Source organism: Myotis daubentonii, chromosome 6, assembly GCF_963259705.1.
Source record: "Myotis daubentonii chromosome 6, mMyoDau2.1, whole genome shotgun sequence".
In the NCBI taxonomy this organism is placed as follows: Eukaryota; Metazoa; Chordata; class Mammalia; order Chiroptera; family Vespertilionidae; genus Myotis; species Myotis daubentonii.
The window spans coordinates 36,186,129-36,208,081 of NC_081845.1; the positions used below are offsets into that span (position 1 = coordinate 36,186,129).

The window sequence follows — 21,953 nt, forward strand, 5'->3', positions numbered from 1 at the left end:
CGGCAGCCATGGCAGCGACTGGCGGAGGCAGCGTGACTTACGGCCGCCCTGCCCCTCGGTGGGCGGGGAATTCGAAAGCGGGAGCGAGTGTCTGAGGGCGCGGACCGGCCGCTCTGCAGGATGACCCAGTCGGTGGTCGTTCAGGGTAAGCTGCCCGGGAGGGTGAGGACCCTGGCGGCGTGGAGCCCAGCGGGGCCGCCTAATGTCTGTCCTCCTTCCTTCCTCTCCCCGATCGCAGTGGGCCAGTGCGGAAACCAGATCGGCTGCTGCTTTTGGGACCTGGCGCTGAGGGAGCACGCCTCGATCAACCAGGTACCGGCCGCCCCCTCCCCGGAACCCCCTCGCCTGCCAAAGAGGCTCCTCCTACAGAGGAGCAGGGTTTACTCCATTGGGCTTGTATCTGACCGATATGCGTTATATGGGATCCTGTCAGTGAAGAACAAACTGCAGAACTAATTGGCATGGAAACGTATATTGGCGTTAGACACCTAATAGACTACACGAAACTGAACACCTTCCCCTAATAATCAGGGTCTCATCTTTTATCAGGATTCTGGTGAGGACCAATCAGATAGTATGTAGGTCTGATGCCCAGATGTAGGTCTGGGTCCTGGGAGAGAGGTCTGGGCCCCAGGTGGAGGTCTGGGTCAGGGGCTGGACAGCTGGGTCATGGAATGGTGGTCTCGACTACTGTGGATGTCTGGACTACGATAAAGGACTGGATGCTGGGTTCAGGGTCCGGGACCCGGGATGACTTTCGGGCCCTGGAATGGAGGTCTAGGATTTAGATGTAGGTCTGAGCCCCAGATGTAGCTCTAGGTCTTGGGAGGGTGGTTCAGGCCCTGCGGGAGGTCTGGGCCCAGGGGGAAGGTCTGGCTGGTGGGCTGGATCTCTGTGTTACAGACTAGGGGTCTGGACTACGGGTGGAAATCTGGCCGGCTGATACAGGATTTTGGGTTTGAAGTCTGGGCCCAGGGAACGCCTTCTGGGCCCTGGCATGAAGGTCTGGGACCCTGATATAGGTCTGAGCCCCGGATGTAGGTCTGGGTCCTGGGAGAGAGGTCTGGAGATGGAGGACTGTCTGAGCCCCGGTGGAGGTCTGGGTCAGGGGCTGGATCTCTGGGTCATGGAGGGGTGGTCTGCATTACTGTGGACGTCGGGGCTAGGGTAAAGGACTGGATACTGGGTTGGAGGTACCGGCCCTGGGATGGCTTTCTGGGCTCTGGCATGAAGGTCTGGGGCCTGCATGTAGGTCTGAGCCCCGGATGTAGGTCCAGGTACTGGGAGGGCAGATGGGGCCTCGGCGGGAAGGGTGGGCCCTGGGGGACGGTCTGGCTTGAGGTCTGGAACTCTGGGTTATGTACTGGTGTTCTGGACTTCAAATGGAGATCTGGCCCGCTGATACAAGCCTGGATTCTGGGTTTGAGGTCTACACCCTGCGATGGCCTCTAGGCCCTGCCATGAAGATCTGGGACCCGGATGTAGGTATGAGCCCTGGATTTAAGTCTGGGTCCTGGGAGGGCGATTCAGGCCCCGGAGGGAGGTCTGGACCCTGCGGGGAGGTCTGCTCTTGGGCTGGAACTCTGAGTTATGGACTGGTGGTATGGACTAAGGATGGAGATGTGGCCCGCTGATACAAGACTGGATTCTGGGTTTGAGGTCTGGGACCCGGATCTAGGTCTGAGCCCTGGATGTAGGGCTGGGTCCTGGGAGGGCAGTTTGGGCCCAAGACGGAGATCTAGGCCCTGGGGGGAGGTCTGGCTCATGGGCTGGACTTCTGGGTTATGGACTGGTGGTCTGGATTATGGATGGAGATCTGGCCCCCTGATACAAGCCTGGATTCTGGGTTTGAGTTCTGGGCCCTGTCATAAAGGTCTGGGACCCAGATGTAGGTTTGAGCCCTGGATGTAGGTCCTGGTCCCAGAAGGGCGGTTCCAGCCCCAGGTAGAGGTCTGGAATCTCCTGTGAGTTCTGCTTCATGGAATTGTGGTCTGAACTACTGTTGATGTCTGGACTACGATAAAGGCCTGGATACTGGATTCGAGGTCTGGGCCCCGAAGTGAACTTCCGGTGCCTGGCATTAAGTTCTGGGACCCGAATGTAGGTCTGAGCCCTGGATTTAGGTTGGTCCTGAGAGGGCGGTTCAGGCCCGAGAGGGAAGTGTGGGCCCTGGGGAGAGGTCTGGCTCATGGGCTGTACCTCTGGGTTATGGACTAGTGTTCTGGAGTATGGATGGAGATCTGGCCCCCTGATACAAGCCTGGATTCTGCGTTTGAAGTCTGGGCCCCGTGATTGCCTTCTGGGCCATGGCATAAAGGCCTGGGACCCAGATGGAGGTCTGATGCCTGAATGTAGGTCTGGGTCCTGGAGAGTAGTCTCGGCACTGGAGGGAGATCTGGGTCCCGGGCGGAGTTCTGTGTCAGGGGCTGGACCTCTGGGTCATGGAATTGTTGTCTGGACTACTGTGGATGTCTGTACTATGATAAAAGACTGGATTCCGGGGTGGACTTCTGGACCCTGGCATAATGGTCTAGACCCGTATGTAGGACTGAGCCTCTGACATAGGTCTGTGTCCTGGGAGGCGGTTCGGGCCCTCGAGGGAGATCTGTGCCAAAAAAAAGAATGTAAAAGAGGTAACATGTGTGCCATTATTTATTCCCTGATTTAACCAGTTGGCTTTTAAAACGATCACCTGGAATTCAGAGAAAGCTCTCTTGATTCTAGGGTTCTCGGGGACTTCACCACCCTTCCCTGAACTGAACTCCTAGGTCTCAGGACATTTTGTCTTCTATGGATTGGAAGACTGGGTCTAAGCATCCTGTGATAACTTGCTTTTTCTTCTCATCGTCAGGCTCCAGCTGTTACTGTATTGTGGGGTTATTAAATGGCAAGGACTTCCTTTGGGAAAGAGGCAAAACTTAATGAAATGCTGTCAGTATGTTCTTTCTTTTTAGAAAGGAATTTATGATGAGGCAATAAGCAGCTTCTTTAGAAACGTGGATACCAGGTAAGATGAGAGGATGCATATCACATAGAGTAATGATTACTTTTCCTGCCAACAGATTGGAAGAGAGCTCTTCAACGCTGTAACTGTAAAGAACTTGTCTGGCTTTTTTTGTTTGTTTTTCTTATTAAAAGCATATTTCTCATTATTCTCATAACATTACTATTCTTGTGTCACTCTTCAGAGCAGGACAATGGGTTTTTTCTTAAGACTATATTAAGCAACAAAAAGGACCGTTAGTACACCCTTTCTAAACTTGACCTCTAAATCAAGTTTCACGTAAAGGACTGCTAAAAATTACTCTTTGTGTATCTTGTTAATGCATCCAGTAATAGCTTATCTTTTGAAAGAAAAGTATATTGTTTACATTTCTGGAATGTAATTTGTGGTCAGGAATATGTGCTCTACAAGTAAAATGTACTGAGAGGGAAAAGGGCAATTGTCAAATTTCTTTGGTTTATTTAATAAAGGATATATTTCTTCATATCATCTTGTATCTGAAAAAGTAATTTGACATTCAAGGTTTATTCATAGCTTTTAATGTTAAATTATTAAGTTCATGCATTTTCAAAACACTTAAAGCCAAACTGTGGTGGGCTTGAGCTGAAAAAGATATACTTCATATCCGGTTTTAATCTAGTTCAGTAAAAATTCCAGTTCTAATTTGAATTAATTGTTTGGGTATTTGAGGCAATTATCTCCTTCATGATGAATTCCAGAGTCTGACCCTCAGGCTTGCAAACCCAGAAACCTTGTGGACTTGGGTCCAGTGCTGAATACTACAGACAGATGCCCCAAACTAAAAGTGGAAAGTCAATGTAGTCAAAGTCAAAGTTAATTGGCAGTAGAAACTATAACTCAAGAAGACTAGTCACTCATTTTCCTTCAGAAGCACATTCTCCTCTGTGGGAAATCTACCTGAAAAGCTAAGTAATAGAAGGTTGTTTAGTGACCATGGCGGCCAAGAGTAGTTCAGTGTATTGCCCTGATAGCTGCTGTCATTTACCTTCATTATATGGAAATACCTCATCATGGACTAGATTCCCTCTTGTTTGTGAACTAGAACATCCTCTCCCCTAAATCCTAATAAGAGACTCAAATTTGCTGTTGTAATACTTCCTTTCAGATGCTTCTACTAAATTCCAACTCCCACCCCCTCTATTCTTGGTGGCCAGTCCTTTCATTGAATGTTACATATTTGAGACTCAGCCTGGGAGCTAGTCCCTCTGAATAAGGTGACTTCACATAACTATACTGTCATCTACTGTTTCATAATTAACCTGCGAGCATTCTTATTTCCCCTGTATCGAGTTTGGGATGAAGGGGAGAAGGGGCTTGGCATATTGCTGTTTCCATGTACTATCAACATATGTAGAATCGATTCCATAAATTAGTACAAAAAAAAATCTTTTGAAAACAAGATCACTTCTTTGTGTATACTTCTTTATCTATTTAAGGCAATGATCATACCTTTTTAACAGCATGATAGAAGTTTACCTATAGCAGATAGTAAATTTGAGGCAGACCTTTCCTGTAAAGGGTCAGATGGTAAATATTTTAAGTTTTGCAGATATAAAGTTCATAAACAAACGGGTGTAGCTGTGTTCCAATAAAACTTTATTTAAGAGAACGAACAGCTGCTCAGAGGATCCTAGTTTATCAACCTTTGACCTATAGCATTTATGCTTAATTCTGCTGCCTTTCATATATTGTGTCTTCTTGTAAACAACATTGACTCGTACACTATGTTTGGTCCTAGATTATTTACTTTGGTAACTATGTTCAACATGAAATTCTAGGAACACCCTTAGGTAGTCAGTGGTATATAGTCAATAGTACATTTGTTGTTAAGTGTTTAGCTACAACAGGAAACTTCATTAATGGTGGCTTAAGCAATAAAGGTATCCAGTTATCTCAGATAAAAATAAACCAGGAATTTGTATGTTCTAGGTTTGGAGAAGTGCCTTTAACACCAAGATACTGTCTATCGTATCATTATCCTTAGTGTGTTGACTTTTTGTCTTATGTTTGTTACTTCATAACTATGAAATGGCAGCCTCCAATCTAGGAATCACATCATAATCTTGTTCAAGGTAGGAAGGCAGAAGAGTTGGCACCAACTGCATCTGGGCTTTTTTATCTCATTAGCCGGAACTGGATTACATGGCCAGCACTAACTACAAAGAAAGCCAGGGAAATAAGTACCTCATTTTTTTTAGTGTAATGGGAGGTAGGTAAGGGAGAAGATTAGGAATGGTGGCTCCTTTGTTATCTTTTGTGTGTCTCACCTGGCCTATGAGTAGCTTTATTATATAAATGGAAGTTAACTTTATTACCTGATAGCACTAATAACCACGGAAGATCTTAAGATTTTTTTTATTATTATTATTTTTTATCTTTCAGAGTGGTTGGTGATGGTGGCAGCATTTCCAAGGGGAAAATTTGTTCTTTAAAAGCACGGGTAAGATATATACACTTGGATTCTTATATCACATGTATTTCTAATATACTGTGTAATACTACTTTAATTGCCAGTTTACAATAGCATAGTTAATTAACTACATAAATAATTGAATTCACAAATTGTAACTCCACTGGACTCAGTACTCTATAAATATCAAACTTGACTGTCTCCCCTCAATGAAATGGTAGAGCATACAATTTGGTGGTTAAGAGTCAGTATTCTACACCCAGGCTATCCAGATTTGAATCTCAGCTCTACCACTTACTACCTCAGTGATCATAGCCAAGTTAGGTAACTTTCCCAGTCCTCAGTTTCCTGGTATATAAAGTAGGTTTGCGAGGATTTAATGGGGTGGTATATATAAGCACTTAGAACAGTGGCATATGTAGTAAGTGCTTAACATGACATGATCACAAGCACTTAAAAACCCCTCTATGACACTGAATCAAAAAGTTAATAGTTTTATAGTGTACTCTAAGGTTATTTCATAATATTTTTTTCAGCTTTGCTTTATTTATTTAACGTTTTCCCTTTTTCCTCACTGTGGAAAATATGGGAAGTAAAGCACGAGACAGTAAAGATAGGGAGTATATGATCCTACTGCCACCCTATCTCTGCTATATTTCCTTTGGCTGTATATTTTGCTATATTTCTTTCTAGTCTTCTCTGTTTCTTTCCATAGTTAAGTTTATGAGTTTTTTATTCTGTTGTTCTTAGTAATAGAGGTTATCTCCTATGTCAGAAAAGTTTGTGGTAATGAATTAGATTGTGAGTTACTTGGGGAGGGACCCTGTTGTCATCTTTGACATCTACCTAGTGCTTTGGCTTTGCACATAATAGTAAATTTACGGCTTGAATTGACAATTTCGGGCTGCAATTCACAACGAGCAGCATGGTTGCTCCTAGTAAACAGATGCATGAATGCACTTTACATTGAAAATTTTCTCTGGTAAGGTTACCTTCTAGATTTCTGAGACCTTGTTCTCAAAAAATTTACAGTCACATAAGCACATGAATAAAAGAATAGTTAGAACATCAGTTGAGGGGATTACTCAAATTTTTTCCCCTCCACTTGGTAATTTGGAGTAGGGTAAGAGTTTAGAATCCATCTTTTATTGGATTTCACCTTTCAAGCAGAGTGAAATTATTTTTAATTCTTATATCAGAGTCTACATAAAGATTCAAATAGAGATCTGATTAAGCTTAAATTAGAAGAACAATGCAACTTTTAGCTCATAAGTTATTTTCACTTACAGAGTGACTAACTAAAGAAAAATATGTTAATTCAATTTTATTTCTCCTTCTCAGGCTGTCTTAATTGATATGGAGGAAGGGGTCGTCAATGAAATTCTGCAGGGACCTTTGAGAGATGTATTTGATAGCAAGCAGCTCATCACTGATATTTCTGGCTCAGGGAATAATTGGTGAGAATATGCTGACCATTAAAATGGAAATGTCTTCAGAAAAAAAATGAGCAATCTTTTCTTCATTCTAATAGGTCCTGCTGACATGAAATCAAAATAGAACGTGCCATACCTAACTCTAGGCCTTACCCCCATCATCTTTTCCTTGATAAAGAATGGTATTTCATACTTTTTGGAAATTATTCTTTCTCATCTTTTTAAAGAAAAACATGATTCATGAAAAATTGATTTACTAAATTCCTCATTGTAAATTGATTCTTGCATAATACTAAATAGTGACAAAAGTTTTAAGTGTTGTTATAAACTCTTCTCTTACCTATAGTATTTGATTCTATCAAGTTCTCCAATAGAATTGATACAGAGATGCAAGCCAGACCAGTGTCCCAGTATTCAAGTTCAGCCTGAGGCTCTGTTTGGCCCTTAACCCTTTGAGTGCCAACCAATATCCTAGGAACTATGCTAAAATTTCCAGGGCATTTTTGCTGATTTTACAGCAGTTAGGAAAAAAATTATGAATTGCAAGTAAATGAAGTTACATATTCAAAAACTTAAGGAAGCCTTTACTACATTTGTTTTCATCTTTGACATATATTGTTTGCTGATTGTATTATAAAATACTAGTAGAAAAAAAATTTGAACAAAACATATAATGTAAAAATAGAGGGACACCCTTCTCCAATATCTTCCACAAAATCCTCATCTTCACAGCAAGAATTGACATATTTAGCAATATCATCATCACTAGTAAAAGCAGACTTAGAACTGGACGCCATTTCGAAGCTTTAGGGCTACAAAATCTGAGTAAACTTCATAAATTCGTAGTGCCTGTAAAAAATTAGGCAGATAAATGCCAGTGGTCAATTTTAGAACTACAAACATTCGGCATCATAAGTAATCTGCACTTAGGTCCCATCTGTCAATAAAGAGTGAACTACTAGCATTTAATAGTGACACTGCAGGAGGAGCGCGATAGCACTCCCTGCACTTTTGGCTAAAGACAGGAGGAGCGTGGTCGCGCTCCCCGGCACTCTAGGGGTTAAAGTACAATGGTTGCGTCCCCTTAAGGGGAAAAAAAGCTCTAACAATTATCATTTAATTATTTACATTGAGATTTTTAATAAATTAAGTAGCTCCTCTCTATTTGCAAATCTAATATTTATTATTTTAAATATTTGCAGTCAGTCCCTCAGGTTCACAATGTGTAGTGATGCATAATTTTACTAAAGCATGAATTTGAATCTTGTGTTCTGGGAGGGTCATTTTGGGAGAACCAGTCACTAAGTGAATCCACCTGACTACCTAACTGGCTTTTCTCTAATTGTTGAATAACTTATTCTGTAACTTTTGAGTTACACCTGACTCCCGGTTGCCAGGAAATCATGCTTATTTTTTAGTTCATCATAGTGAACTTGCAAATTTGGGCAGGTAAAAAGGTTTACAGATCCTCATGAATATCAGTTTTTACTGTGTGCCATTTCTTCTAGTAATAACATGATGTGACCAATTTTTTTCTCATATTTTAAATCAAAATAGCTTTAAATTTTTTGTCTTTCCAGTTGACTACATTCTGCTTTTTAATATGTAAAATTCTCTGCAATTGGAGTTTACTTAAAATCTTGTTTTGTTGTATGCCGGGAGCCGGTCCATCCTTGCTGTTTCAAGGGACCTGGCATATATGGCATACGGTTCTTAATATGTTTGCTCACCTTCTTGGTGCTGTGTTTTAACCAAGGTCACCTCTCCGAGAAAGGTTGAATCCCCAGGTAGGGATTTTCCCCTGAAGTTAGGGAGGGAATAAAACCCCTCAACTAAGTGCCAGGCGGGTAATTAATCACTTTAACTACGAACAATCATACTTAAACTACATAATCTTTTCTCCCTGGAATGGAGATAAGAAAACGCCCTAACCTTTGTAATAGAGATTGATAGGATTGAATCAGCTGGTATAAATACAGTTGTAACAAGACAGAAACACTCAGAACTCAGAACACAGAACTAAGGACACAGGGCTTGGAAGACAGGACCAAGAGAGACAGAGCCTAGGCACAGAACCTACACAGAACGTTCTCTAGAGACAGAAGAACTTCGCTGGCGAGAGCATACCGGAGGATCCTGGACAGGGACTGGCCTCGGAGCTTGGAGGCAAAGCCTGGCGAGAGAGCATGGCAGGGGATCCTGGACTGAACCTGACTGCGGAGTTTGGCAGGAGCGCCTGACTAGAACCTGGTGACTGGACCTGCCTGGAGAACCTGGACAGAACCTGGCTGGAGATCCTAAGCAGAACCTCTCTGAAGATCGAGACCAGAACTTGGCTGGAGATCTGGGCTAGAGATCCTGGCTAGGCTGCTGATCAACTGAACACTGTCTCCGTGTCCTTCCTTCTTCGCCGACTCCGTCCACACCTTTGGGGACCCCTGGACCCGCTGGGGTTGGACCCCGGCAGTTGTAATTATATCTTAAGCAAAAGTTAAGAGAGGAACACCATAGTTTAATATCCATTGATAATGAGCTCTCTTATCAGGATATCTGAGGACTTATAAATATATATTTACTAAATTTTCTACCTAGTGTCATTGAGATATCATATTATTTATTGATATGAAACAGGAATAGGAGTTACTTAATATGGTAAAAATACTTTTTCAAGTTTTCTGTAATATTTTCATTTAGATCAGAAATAAAAATCTTGAAATAGTAAATGTAAGGAATGTTTTTTAATCTTTTTTTTTTCCAGGGCTGTGGGGCACAAAGTTTTTGGCAGTCTTTATCAAGAACAGATTTTAGAGAAACTCAGAAAGTCAGCAGAGCACTGTGATTGTTTGCAGAGTTTTTTTATAATACATTCCATGGGAGGAGGTAAAGTTATTCATTCATTTACCTGTAACAATGTGAAAATGAAACTGGGAAGTCATTTGCAAACATAAGTCTTGTTTTCAGTTCTATGCTTGATAAAGAGAGAACAATTAAGAGAGTGTGTGTTTATGAATGTATATACATAACAACAGGTTTTCATCTTAATGTTTATCAAAGTATTACCATTTAAAAAATTAATCCTTTTAAGAGTCAATAGGAAAAAAAGACTCAATAGAATGGAATCTGAAATTTTTTTCTTCTTCTACCTTTAGATTCTTTTACTACATTTCCAGTTACATGTTTTTATATATGAGCTTTGGGGGAATGCTGACTTTCTCCTAAGAGTTTGCTTGTGCAGTCCCTTATCCTAACTAAAGCTAAGTACTCCTGGCATGTTCACAGGTATGCTTGCAAAAGAATATCAGAATCCACTCTAGCCGGGTGGCTCATTTGGTTGGAGCATCACCCTAGACTAAAAGGTTGGGGATTTGATTCCTGGTCAGGGCATATACCTAAGTTTCAGGTTAGATCCCCTGTCCGGGCACATGTGGGAGGCAACCAATCAATGATGTTTCTTTCTGTCTCTCTATGTCTTTCTCTTTCTCTTTCTCCCTCCTTCCTTTCTTCCTCTCCTTCCGCTCGCTCCAAAATCAAACATATCCTTCGGTGAGGATAAAATATATACATCAGAATCCATGCTTTCTCTAACCACCTTCACACCTTTGTTTTGTTCAATACGAAATAAATAAAAGAAATAATTTTAGCCAACTCCTCTAAATCATTTCTCATCTGGGAATTAATTACCTTGACCTACAATAAGTGGTTTGCATTGCTCTTTTCCCCCTTGCAAGTGAAGTATTTTGCTTCCCTACTTAGGAAATAGAAACAGATCATAATCTGCTAATTTCATACTAGGATTATCCAATTTTAAAAGAAAAATTTGCCGAGTTTTTTTCTCCAATCTGAGATTAAGATTTTATATTCAGCAGGTTAAACATATCTATTTATTCAGTAGGTTAAACATACCTACGCTTTTTAAGTTAAAGTCATAATTGCTATGAAACCATGCCTATAGAAGACCATCATTAAATTAAGAAACAAATTTTCTTTGTGATTGTATAATTAACATGCAAGTTTGAGTAATTAAAATAAAACACAGTTTGATTTATAGTTCATTATGGTACCTCCAAAATCTCAGAAGATTATAATTCACAATTCACTGAAAATGACAAAAATAATTTAAATAATACTGAAGGTTAAAAATGATGGTCTCCTATCTGACATCAACCTCTAGTGTCTCTCTTTACAGGTAATTAAGTTTGCCAGTGTCATCCTTCCAGATATTTTCTATGCCTCTTAAAAGTTTGTGTGTGTATTTTTACATAAACAAGATCATGCAATATGTATTATTCTATAATTTTTCTACTTTATATTTTTCTCACATGTCTTTCAATATCAACTGTCTCAGAGATTCCAATTGTGTAAATAGGTAATAATTTTTAAAGTCAGTCCTTCTTAGTGGATGTTAAGTTATTTATGGTGTTTAGTTATTGCAAACAATCCCTAATGAACATCTGGTACATACATCTCTGTTCACTTGTGTCAGCAATAAGTGAACAATTAGCTGTAAGCAATATTCCTAGAAAGAGACCAAAGAATATGTACATTTAAAATTTTGATTCTTTAGTAAATACCTTCTTACATTATAGCACCAACCCATATGATTAGCAACAATTTATAAAAGTTTATTTCCCAATACTATCATCAACACCAAGTATTATGAGACATAAATCTAATATGTTCAAAATTATATTGTTTTAAATTGTATTTCTTTATTTAGAAGATAGGTTGAGCATCTTCATATCTCTTTTCCATTTGATTTATTTTGAGATATTTATATACTTAGCCCATTATTCTTAATTTTTTGGTTGTTGATGTGTGTGACCTCTTTATTAAAGAAATTTAGTCCTCCATCATATGTTTTGAAGATTACTTCTTAAGTTTGCCTTTTTATTAGTTTATGGGTTTTCTTTATCTATGTATATAAGTTTTTATTTCTCATGGGATCAAAACTGCCTTTTCTATAATAGCTTTGGTTTTGTATAATGCTTAGAAAGTCCTTCTCCTTAAAGATTAACCAAAAAAACCTTCCTCACTTCTATCTAGTATTTTTAACATCATCACCTTTTTTGTTTGTTTGTTTTAGAGAGAGGGAGAGAGCAGAAGAGAAGAGAGAGAGAGAGAGAGAGAGAGAGAGAGAGAGAGAGAGAGAGAGAGAGAGAGAGAGAAAGACATTGGTTTGTTGTTCCTCTTATTTATATATTCATTGGTTGGCTGATTCTTGTATATTCCCTGACCAGGGATTGAACCTGCAACCTTGGCATGATGGGACTACGCTCTAACCAACTGAGCTATTCTGTACTCCACCAAAGATGTTAAGATAGTTTTGCTTTTTGTTTTAAGTTGCCTAATATCAAATGTGGATTGAATGCTGTCTTAGTTGAATTTTTTTTGCCCTTCAATCAGTTCTTTGACATCATATAGGTATAACTTTAATGTGAAAAAGAGTGAAATATAGAAAGCCCTCTCAACCTCACAGTAAGGGCCAGACATTGAATTCAGAACTTTAAGCCTCACTACCCATGTTGTCTTAATCTCCTTATCTGAAATTAGATGAGTTACTATATAATCACAGGAATAAGTTTAAAAGTTCTTAATATATATTTCCACCAAAAAAGAAACACCATAAAATTCCAAGTTCCTTACATTATATTCTGAACCATTTATGCTGTTTGTTATCTTTTTGAAATTTAATCCTCAGGCACAGGATCTGGACTTGGCACATTTCTTTTAAAGGTACTTGAAGATGAATTCCCAGAAGTATACAGATTTGTGACTTCAATTTATCCTTCTGGTGAGGATGATGTCATAACTTCACCTTACAATAGCATCTTGGCAATGAAGGAACTTAATGAGCATGCAGACTGTGTGTTGCCCATTGACAACCAAGTAAGAAATGACATTTTAATTTATGTATATACTAGAGGCCTGGTGCACAAAAATTTGTGCACTTGGTTGCCGGGGTCCAACCCCAGCAGGTCCAGGGGTCCCCAAAGGTGTGGACGGAGTCAGCGAAGAAGGAATGACACAGAGACAGTGTTCAGTTGATCAGCAGCCTAGCCAGGATCTCTAGCCCGGATCTCCAGCCAAATTCTGGTCTGGATCTCCAGAGAGGTTCTGCTTAGGATCTCCAGTCAGGTTCCGTCCAGGCTCTCCAGCCAGGCTCAGTCACCAGGTTCCAGTCAGGCTCTCCTGCCAATCTCCACAGTCAGGTTCAGTCCAGGATCCCCTGCCATGCTCTCTCGCCAGGCTCTGCCTCCAGGCTCCGAGGCCAGTCCCTGTCCAGGATCCTTCGGCATGCTCTTGCCAGCGAAGTTCTTCTGTCTCTAGAGAATGCTCTGTGTAGGTTCTGTGCCTAGGCTCTGTCTCTCTTGGTCCTGTCTTCCAAGCCCTGTGTCCTTAGTTCTGTGTTCTGAGTTCTGAGTGTTTCTGTCTTGTTACAACTGTATTTATACCAGTTGATTCAATCCTATCAATCTCTATTACAAAGGTTAGGGCGTTTCTTATCTCCATTCCAGGGAGAAAAGATTATGTAGTTTAAGCATGATTGTTTGTAGTTAAAGGGATTAATTACCCGCCTGGCGCTTAGTTGAGGGGTTTTATTCCCTCCCTAACTTCAGGGGAAAAATCCCTACCTGGGGATTCAACCTTTCTTGGAGAGGTGACCTTGGTTAAAACACAGCACCAAGAAGGAGAGCAAACATATTAAGAACCGTATGCCATATATGCCAGGTCCCTTGAAACAGCAAGGATGGACCGGCTCCCGGCAAATTCCCCCTTTTTTATTTTTTAAAAGCAGGCATTAAAAAGAAAAACCTCAAATGCTCTCTTATATCCATTTTAAGAGTAGGATTGGCGCTTTCCGCTATTACCTGAGTCCTGATCTATCATCCCAGGGAGAGCTTGCCAATCCTGCACTTTCCCGGGGTGGAAAGGCTGCAGTGGGGTTAAGGATAAGGCTCCTTGGGCCTACCTTCTCCCATGCCTCTACATTTACCTTTCCGGCACCTTTCCTTCCTCAGAAAAGCATGGACGTATTTCTTGTATAAAATGTTCTGTCTGACTGGGAGTAACCTTAATTCCTCTGCTAGCAAGCATATATGTTAAAAGATCAATACAGAGTCTTTTTTCTTTAGACTCAGTATGGCACATCTTCTTAATCTAAAGATCAATACAGAGTCTTCTTTCTTTGGACTCAGTATGGCACATCTTCTCAATCTAAGTTCTGTACTATCCACCTTCTTACCCTACTTATCCTCTATAGGGGGGTCTGTAGCACCCTGGTGGAGTCCTATCCGTCCTGAGTGTGGGGGTTCTCAATGGGGAGGGGGCTTACCTAGGGGAATCCTGTTCCAGAGGTTCCCAAAGGTGTGGACGGAGTCGGCGAAGACTATCCACCCTCTTCCTACGGTGGAGTCCTATCCGTCCCGAGTGTGGGGTTCTCAATGGGGGGGCTTACCTAAGGGAATCCTGTTCCAGGGGTTCCCAAAGGTGTGGACGGAGTCGGCGAAGACTATCCACCCTCTTCCTATGGTGGAGTCCGATCCGTCCCAAGTGCAGGGCGCTTACCTAGGGGTCCCTGTTCGGGCGCCAGATGCCGGGGTCCAACCCCAGCAGGTCCAGGGGTCCCCAAAGGTGTGGACGGAGTCAGCGAAGAAGGAATGACACAGAGACAGTGTTCAGTTGATCAGCAGCCTAGCCAGGATCTCTAGCCCGGATCTCCAGCCAAATTCTGGTCTGGATCTCCAGAGAGGTTCTGCTTAGGATCTCCAGTCAGGTTCCGTCCAGGCTCTCCAGCCAGGCTCAGTCACCAGGTTCCAGTCAGGCTCTCCTGCCAATCTCCACAGTCAGGTTCAGTCCAGGATCCCCTGCCATGCTCTCTCGCCAGGCTCTGCCTCCAGGCTCCGAGGCCAGTCCCTGTCCAGGATCCTTCGGCATGCTCTTGCCAGCGAAGTTCTTCTGTCTCTAGAGAATGCTCTGTGTAGGTTCTGTGCCTAGGCTCTGTCTCTCTTGGTCCTGTCTTCCAAGCCCTGTGTCCTTAGTTCTGTGTTCTGAGTTCTGAGTGTTTCTGTCTTGTTACAACTGTATTTATACCAGTTGATTCAATCCTATCAATCTCTATTACAAAGGTTAGGGCGTTTCTTATCTCCATTCCAGGGAGAAAAGATTATGTAGTTTAAGCATGATTGTTTGTAGTTAAAGGGATTAATTACCCGCCTGGCACTTAGTTGAGGGGTTTTATTCCCTCCCTAACTTCAGGGGAAAAATCCCTACCTGGGGATTCAACCTTTCTTGGAGAGGTGACCTTGGTTAAAACACAGCACCAAGAAGGAGAGCAAACATATTAAGAACCGTATGCCATATATGCCAGGTCCCTTGAAACAGCAAGGATGGACCGGCTCCCGGCACTTGGTGGGGGGGGGGGGGGGGGCGGCCCCTCAGCCCATTTGCAGTCCAGAACCCCTTGGGGATGTCCACCTGTCGACTTAGGCCCACTCTCCGGGGGATCAGGCCTAAGCTTGCAGTCAGACATCCTTCTGGCAGCCAGGGAGCCCTCGGGGGATGTCCGACTAAAGGCTTAGGCCCCCAAGGGAGCTGTGATGAGGAAACTGGGGTGACAGAGGAGCCACGCTCTCCCGCCCCGCTGCCCCGGGTCAGGTCGCACACGGGACGCCCGCCGCCCCGGGTTGCAGATAGCAGGCCCGGATGGCAGCAGGACAGGCGGGATGGCGCTGTCCCGCCCTGCCTGCAGTATGCAAATTAGCCACCATCTTTGTTGGTGGTTAATTTGCATATCATGCTGATTAGCCAATGGGAGGCATAGCGAAGGTACGGTCAATTACCATGTTTGTCTATTATGAGATAGGATTGCGCATATAATCATTCCTGTGTTATGCTTAGATGAAACATTCTTTACTTTTCAGCCTTCCCATCTAAGAGAAAAGTTTAATTTGTTTTCTTTCTCTTCTTTCTTTCCTGATAGAATGCTATCTATGTCCACTCTTCCTAATAACTTCTCTCTCAATATTTTTCTCTTAAAAGTCCTTATTTGACATCATTAGCAAAATTGACCTTGTGGTGAATTCTGGAAAGCTGGGTATAGCTGTAAAGCCAAAGAGTCTGGTTACTTCAAGTGCTGGGGCTTTTAAAAAGCAGCAGGAAAAGCCCTTTGATGCGATGAACAACATTGTGGCAAATTTGCTGCTCAACCTAACAAGGTAATCCTATGGGTGGTATACCTAAGGACAGTTTAAAAACTTCAAAACTTTGCTGTGCTTATAATAGCATTTTTTAGTTATTCTAAGTTGTCAAAACTTCTTATGTTTTTACTAGTGCACCAGTAGCTCGCTGCCGCCCTCCAGTAGCTCCCCCTACCCCCTCTCTCCTCCACCCCCCTCATAGCTTGCTGCCCTGTCCCCTCCTGTAGCTCTCCACCACCCGCTTGTAGCTTGCTGCCCCACCCTCATGCTGATCTGTGATCCGGTCGTTACGTGGTCAGTTGTTACGCTTCACAGCATAACAACCATTTGCATATTATATGTTTATTAGAGAGGATTTTATTTTTTCTAGTGATTTCAAATCTTTGAGTGAAGAACCAGAATTTTAATTTCTGTGGCTCCAAACGAGCATTTCCCTAGGTATGTTACATGGACTATTAACAGGTGTTCAAATAATAAAAGGTTTTGTGGTAGTCACACTTGAGAAACACTTGTTTAGACAAAAGTAAACTTTTTTTTTTGCTATAGAATGTTTTAATCTTTAAAACCAGCTGATCTATATCTTCTCATTAGCTGATCCAAAATATTTCCTTGACTTTAATCTAAACGATTGCTTCGGCATTATTATATTCTAAAGTATAAAACTTATTAAGCAGACACCTGAGGAATTTAGTAAAGATTACAGAATAAGTAAATAATTATTAACTAATGTGTTTAACTCAATCTAAAGTCTGTTTTAAGTAAGATGTTTTTATATACATATGTAATGAGCAACTGTAATAGTGTGTTAGTTATACCTCAGGTAAGCCCGAAATAAGAGTTGCTATAGAAGTTGTGTTATATTTTAGTTATCGTTATACATCATATCCATGATACTGAATTTCGCTAATATAGGGGGAAAAGAGTATATGTTCTCTACTGAATAGCAGAGCATTGAGAGGATTTAAGAACATGCCTGCTAAGTAAATCAAGCTACACTTAAAGTATATAACTTTAAAATTAAACTTTTTTCTCATGCTTTAATATAATGTTTTAGCTCTGCGAGGTTTGAAGGATCCCTTAATATGGACCTTAATGAAATCAGCATGAATTTAGTTCCTTTTCCTCAACTGCATTATCTTGTGTCAAGCCTAACACCTCTGTATACACTGGCAGATGTTAACATTCCGCCTCGAAGGTAAGCTGTAGTAACTTTATTCCAATTGAGAACTTGAGTTATCTTTTAAAAAATATTTTTAAAAGAAATGTTTATATTAACTATTTCTTTGTGAGAAATATATAAAAAATAGTTGATGGCGGCCATTTTTCCATTTAATGAATGCTTCTTTATTTAGGAATTATTACTTTTTAAAATGTCAATATTAAACTATTTGAAGTTAATTTTAATAACTAAACTTTTAAGCTTATGAAAAATAATAAAATACAAGATTTAAGAGCATTGAAGTTTGACATACTTAAGTTTGAATTCTAATTCTTTTACATACTACTAGCAACTGTGCCACTACTTTTATTTTAGTTTTTCTCCTCTGTAAAATGGAGAGTTTGAGTACCTACATCATATCCCTGTTGGGTGTATCTATAATAAAAAAAGCATAATATGCTCATTAGACCGGACGTCTTTCCAGACAAAGCCAGCGCTGTGAGGGAAGCCCGGGTCCCGGGTGCCAGAGAGAGGCCGATGCTGCAGCCAGGGGAAGGAAGGCCTACTCTTGCATGAATTTGGTGCATCGGGCCTCTAGTTAAATAATAAATGTTAGTCCTGTACCCAGTTCATTTTTATCAAATGAAAATAATAAGTACATGAGTGTGTATGTTTTTTTGAAATTTCATGTTTCTTATGTAAATAAAGTATCCAATGATTATAAATACCTGCTTACTAGTTTTTATATTTTGTGACAAAAGATAAATTAAGAAATGAGTTTGACCACTGTTGTTCAGCAATTCTTAACCTTTCCTGGGTTTCCTTGACTCCATAAAAATGCCAGAAAGCACATACACACCAAAATTTTGAATATAATAGTGGAGGATTCATGAGTCCCCCAAATTTCACCATTTCCTAAGGGAGTCCTCTATCCTCCTTGCTATAGGATAATCAGCATAGGATGTAGGCTCCATTAGAGTAGGAAATTTTTTCTTGGTGTTCACAACTGGATTTCTTGCACTTAGAACCATGCCTTGCCTGGTATTTAGTAAATATCTGTTGAATGAATAGGCAGCATAGTGTGATTCCAGTTGCTTTTCCCAGGCTTTCTGTAGAATCAGCACACATAGCTCTGGCAAGACCTATCAAAGGAACCTTATCATAATTGTATTGAATTAAGTGGGGCCATGTTGAGGACCAACAAGTCTGTATTGTTAGATATAAACTTTGTCAGTCACCCTCACCTTCCCCTCTTTAACTAAAGGATTAAAGAATGAAGTTAAAAGACTTGATTCACGCCCAGCCAGCGTGGCTCAGTGGTTGAGCATCAACCTATGAACCAGGAGTTCACGGTTTGATTCCTGGTCAGGGCACATGCCTGGATTGTGGGCTCGATTCCCAGTGTGGGGTGTGCAGGAGGCAGCTGATCAATGATTCTCTCATCATTGATGTCTCTATCTCCCTCTCCCTTCCTCTCTCAATAAAAATATTTTTTTAAAAAAAAAAGACTTCATTCACTTAAAAGTCTCCCTCTTTAGGAACACTACTACAGAGTTTCATGTTTTATAGGGGAGCCTAACATTGTCTTTGATAGTTTCCTCATGATTATTCCTGATTTATGATAATTTTAAAGAGACAAAGTCATTTTCTCTTAGTATTGAGGCTTTTAATTAGTTTTGATAGTTCTGGTACTATGCAAGTAGATAAGCATCTATATATATGAAAGCGAAATGACCAGAACAACCAGTTGCTATGATGCACACTGCAGGGGCCAACCAGCCTGATAGGGGCCCAGATCGGCCCCTGACCCCAATCAGAGACGGGGCTGGCTGGCCAACCTCCCGCAGCTGATCAGCCCCCATCGGGGCCAGCCAGCCGGACCCCACCCCTGAACGAATTTGTACACCAGACCTCTAGTACTGAAATAAGTAATAATGACACAAGTTCCCGAAATCAGCATTTTATAGAGCTCACTAATGATATAGTTAACATTTTGTAGATACCTGAAATCACCAATATATTGTAGAAACTTTTTATTTAAAAAAAAAAGATATTATGTCATTTCCTCTCTTCTCGTATTCCGTAAAAGATTGCTTTGAGAAAATTATAGCAGAGATTTAGAATACATTTGCATGTAAAGTTTTTTTACCTACAGATGACTGTCTTTTCATTTTATAGTTATACAGAGAAGAAAGATGTAATACTTTGTATAAACAATGACTCTTATTGTTCTAGGTTGGATCAGATGTTTTCAGATGCCTTTAGTAAAGATCACCAGCTAATTCAGGCCGACCCCAAACACAGTCTCTACCTCGCCTGTGCCCTCATGGTTAGAGGAAATGTCCAGATTTCAGATCTTCGCAGAAATATTGAAAGGTTTGAGTTTGTATTTTTTAAAGATAATTTGTTATGTGTACTGCTGTGACAGTGTAGCATATTAATTAGGATAGTCTCTCTTCAAACTCTAGCCATTTAAGTAAAGTATGACCTTGAGCAAAGTACTTAGCCTCTCCGAGCCTTATTTTTCTCAAATGAAGAAGAAGAATAATAATAGTGCAAAGTTGTTATTTTTAAGTACTAAATGATAGGTTTTATTTCCTGAGAGTGTTCAAAAAATTTAACTATTGTTTTTTTGGGTTTTTTTGTTTTTAAATATATTTTATTGAGTTTTTACAGAGAGGAAAGGAGAGAGATAGAGAGTTAGAAACATCGATGAGAGAGAAACATCGAACAGCTGCCTCCTGCACACTCCCCACTGGGGATGTGCCCACAACCCAGGTACATGCCCTTGACCGGAATCGAACCTGGGACCTTTCAGTCCGCAGGCCGATGCTCTATCCACTGAGCCAAACCGGTTTCGGCGACTATTGTTACTGTACTTATTACTACCACTACACTGCTTCTAAGTTAATGTTTTACTATTTATTCTCAGTCTATTCTTCAGAAAACTGCTCTGTTGAGTTACAAAGTAAAAATATATATATATATATATATAATACTTTTCTTTATTTTCATCCCCAGATTTCTATTGTTAAGGAATGTGTTTCTAGCTTTATGAATCGCCACACAACTAATCTAATGTCCTCCTACTAAATGTTTCTTAGTTCACTGTCAGACTGGACCACAATACTGCTAATAGTAAAAAATAGATAACTTACATTATAAACTAATGGTACCATCAGTAACACAGTGATGTTTACCTAATGTGAGCTGCTGTAATATGACAGACATTTTTAGTACCTTAATTCTTACCTTGAGTCTTTGTATCTCAGATTGAAACCTTCTCTGCAGTTTGTCTCCTGGAATCAAGAAGGCTGGAAGACCAGCCTGTGTTCAGTACCTCCTGTGGGCCATTCCCATTCATTATTAGCTTTAGCAAATAACACATGTGTAAAGCCTACCTTCCTGGAACTGAGAGAGAGATTCATGAGGCTCTACAAGAAAAAGGTAATTATCAGCACGCTTTTGTAACTATGTGTGTTTATTTTGGCTATTTGTGATGTTTTCTTAAGAATTGTACCATTACAAATCAGGGTGATTCTGTCTCCTATATTCATTGCACTGATTATAACTGAAGAGCAGAGGCTAACTCAGACCATCTAAATGAGTAATCTCGTGAGTTTATAGTTCTCATTTCTCTTGTAAATCTGAGTGAACTATCATTTTAATACAGAATGTTTACATTATAGGATTGTATCACATTTCCTGAAAATAGTCAACATTATTCGGTTTTTTTAAATTATAGGCTCATCTTCATCACTACCTGCAAATTGAAGGGATGGAGGAAAGCTGTTTTACAGAAGCAGTGTCGTCTTTATCAGCTCTCATCCAGGAGTACAGCCAACTGGATGCCACGAAAAGCATGCCCATGGAAGACTTACCCAGACTGAGCGTCGCTGTGTAAAACAACCCAAAAATGCTTTTCCTTTTCCTGTAATCTTACCTTGCTTTTTCAGAACTTTTGTGATTCAAAGAGCCCAGTTTGTGTTTTTCCTATTAGGGAGTATTTTGTCTGCAAAAGTAGTTCTGTTTAATCACCGTTGATAATACCAGTGTGTGAAATTAGTAAGTCCTAGTACCTTAACTTCAAACATTGTCTTCAGAAAATTCCCTTTTTCTAAAATTGAGAGAATGCAGTTCTTTAGTATTTTACTTTATTTATATTCATAGTTAGGTATTTATAAAATAAGAATCATGTCTTAGTTACAAATCTTGTACAGATATATTTTTATATTTATTTATAATTTATGTATTCACATTCTGTTTAAATTCTTCTGATTTTTAAAAAATAAGTACAGGGAGTTGAAGCCACAATATAAATATTTCTGTGTAACAGCCACTAACCTCAGGGAAAGATTTTATGACAACTATTGAGTTTTGGTTTCTTCTTTGGGTTACCTTGTTTTCACTCAAAAGAGTCACAATTTACATTTATTTTAACATGTATTTGTATTAAATTCTTTTTAAATATAATGCTTTTTTATCAAACTAGATGATTTTGAAATAATAAATGTCCATATTTTTTAACAGTGCCACTTGTTATCATTGTTTTGCTTGTTACTATACAAACATTACAAAACTTGTCTTCTTTCAAACTTTATAGTAAATGGCTATCATAGCCTAGAGAAAGTGTTCCAGTTACTATCATTTCCAGTTGTAATCTTTAAAATTTATTTATCTTTAATTACAATTTATATTTCAAAGCCATATGTGGATTTATCATTTCAGA

The 21,953-nt window shown here is 40.3% G+C and overlaps 1 protein-coding gene across 1 annotated transcript; it reads left to right on the forward strand.

Annotated features, from left to right (window-relative positions):
• Window positions 1-44: 44 nt before the first annotated feature.
• Window positions 45-21,928, forward strand: TUBE1 (tubulin epsilon 1). Its single transcript, XM_059700661.1, has 12 exons — window positions 45-145; window positions 239-312; window positions 2,955-3,007; window positions 5,408-5,465; window positions 6,777-6,892; window positions 9,627-9,748; window positions 12,567-12,754; window positions 15,908-16,083; window positions 17,120-17,260; window positions 19,460-19,600; window positions 20,497-20,671; window positions 20,970-21,928. Exons 1-12 carry the CDS (start codon window positions 121-123, stop codon window positions 21,126-21,128), a joined length of 1,428 nt encoding a protein of 475 aa, XP_059556644.1. The 5' UTR covers window positions 45-120; the 3' UTR covers window positions 21,129-21,928.
• The last annotated feature ends 25 nt before the right edge of the window (window positions 21,929-21,953 follow it).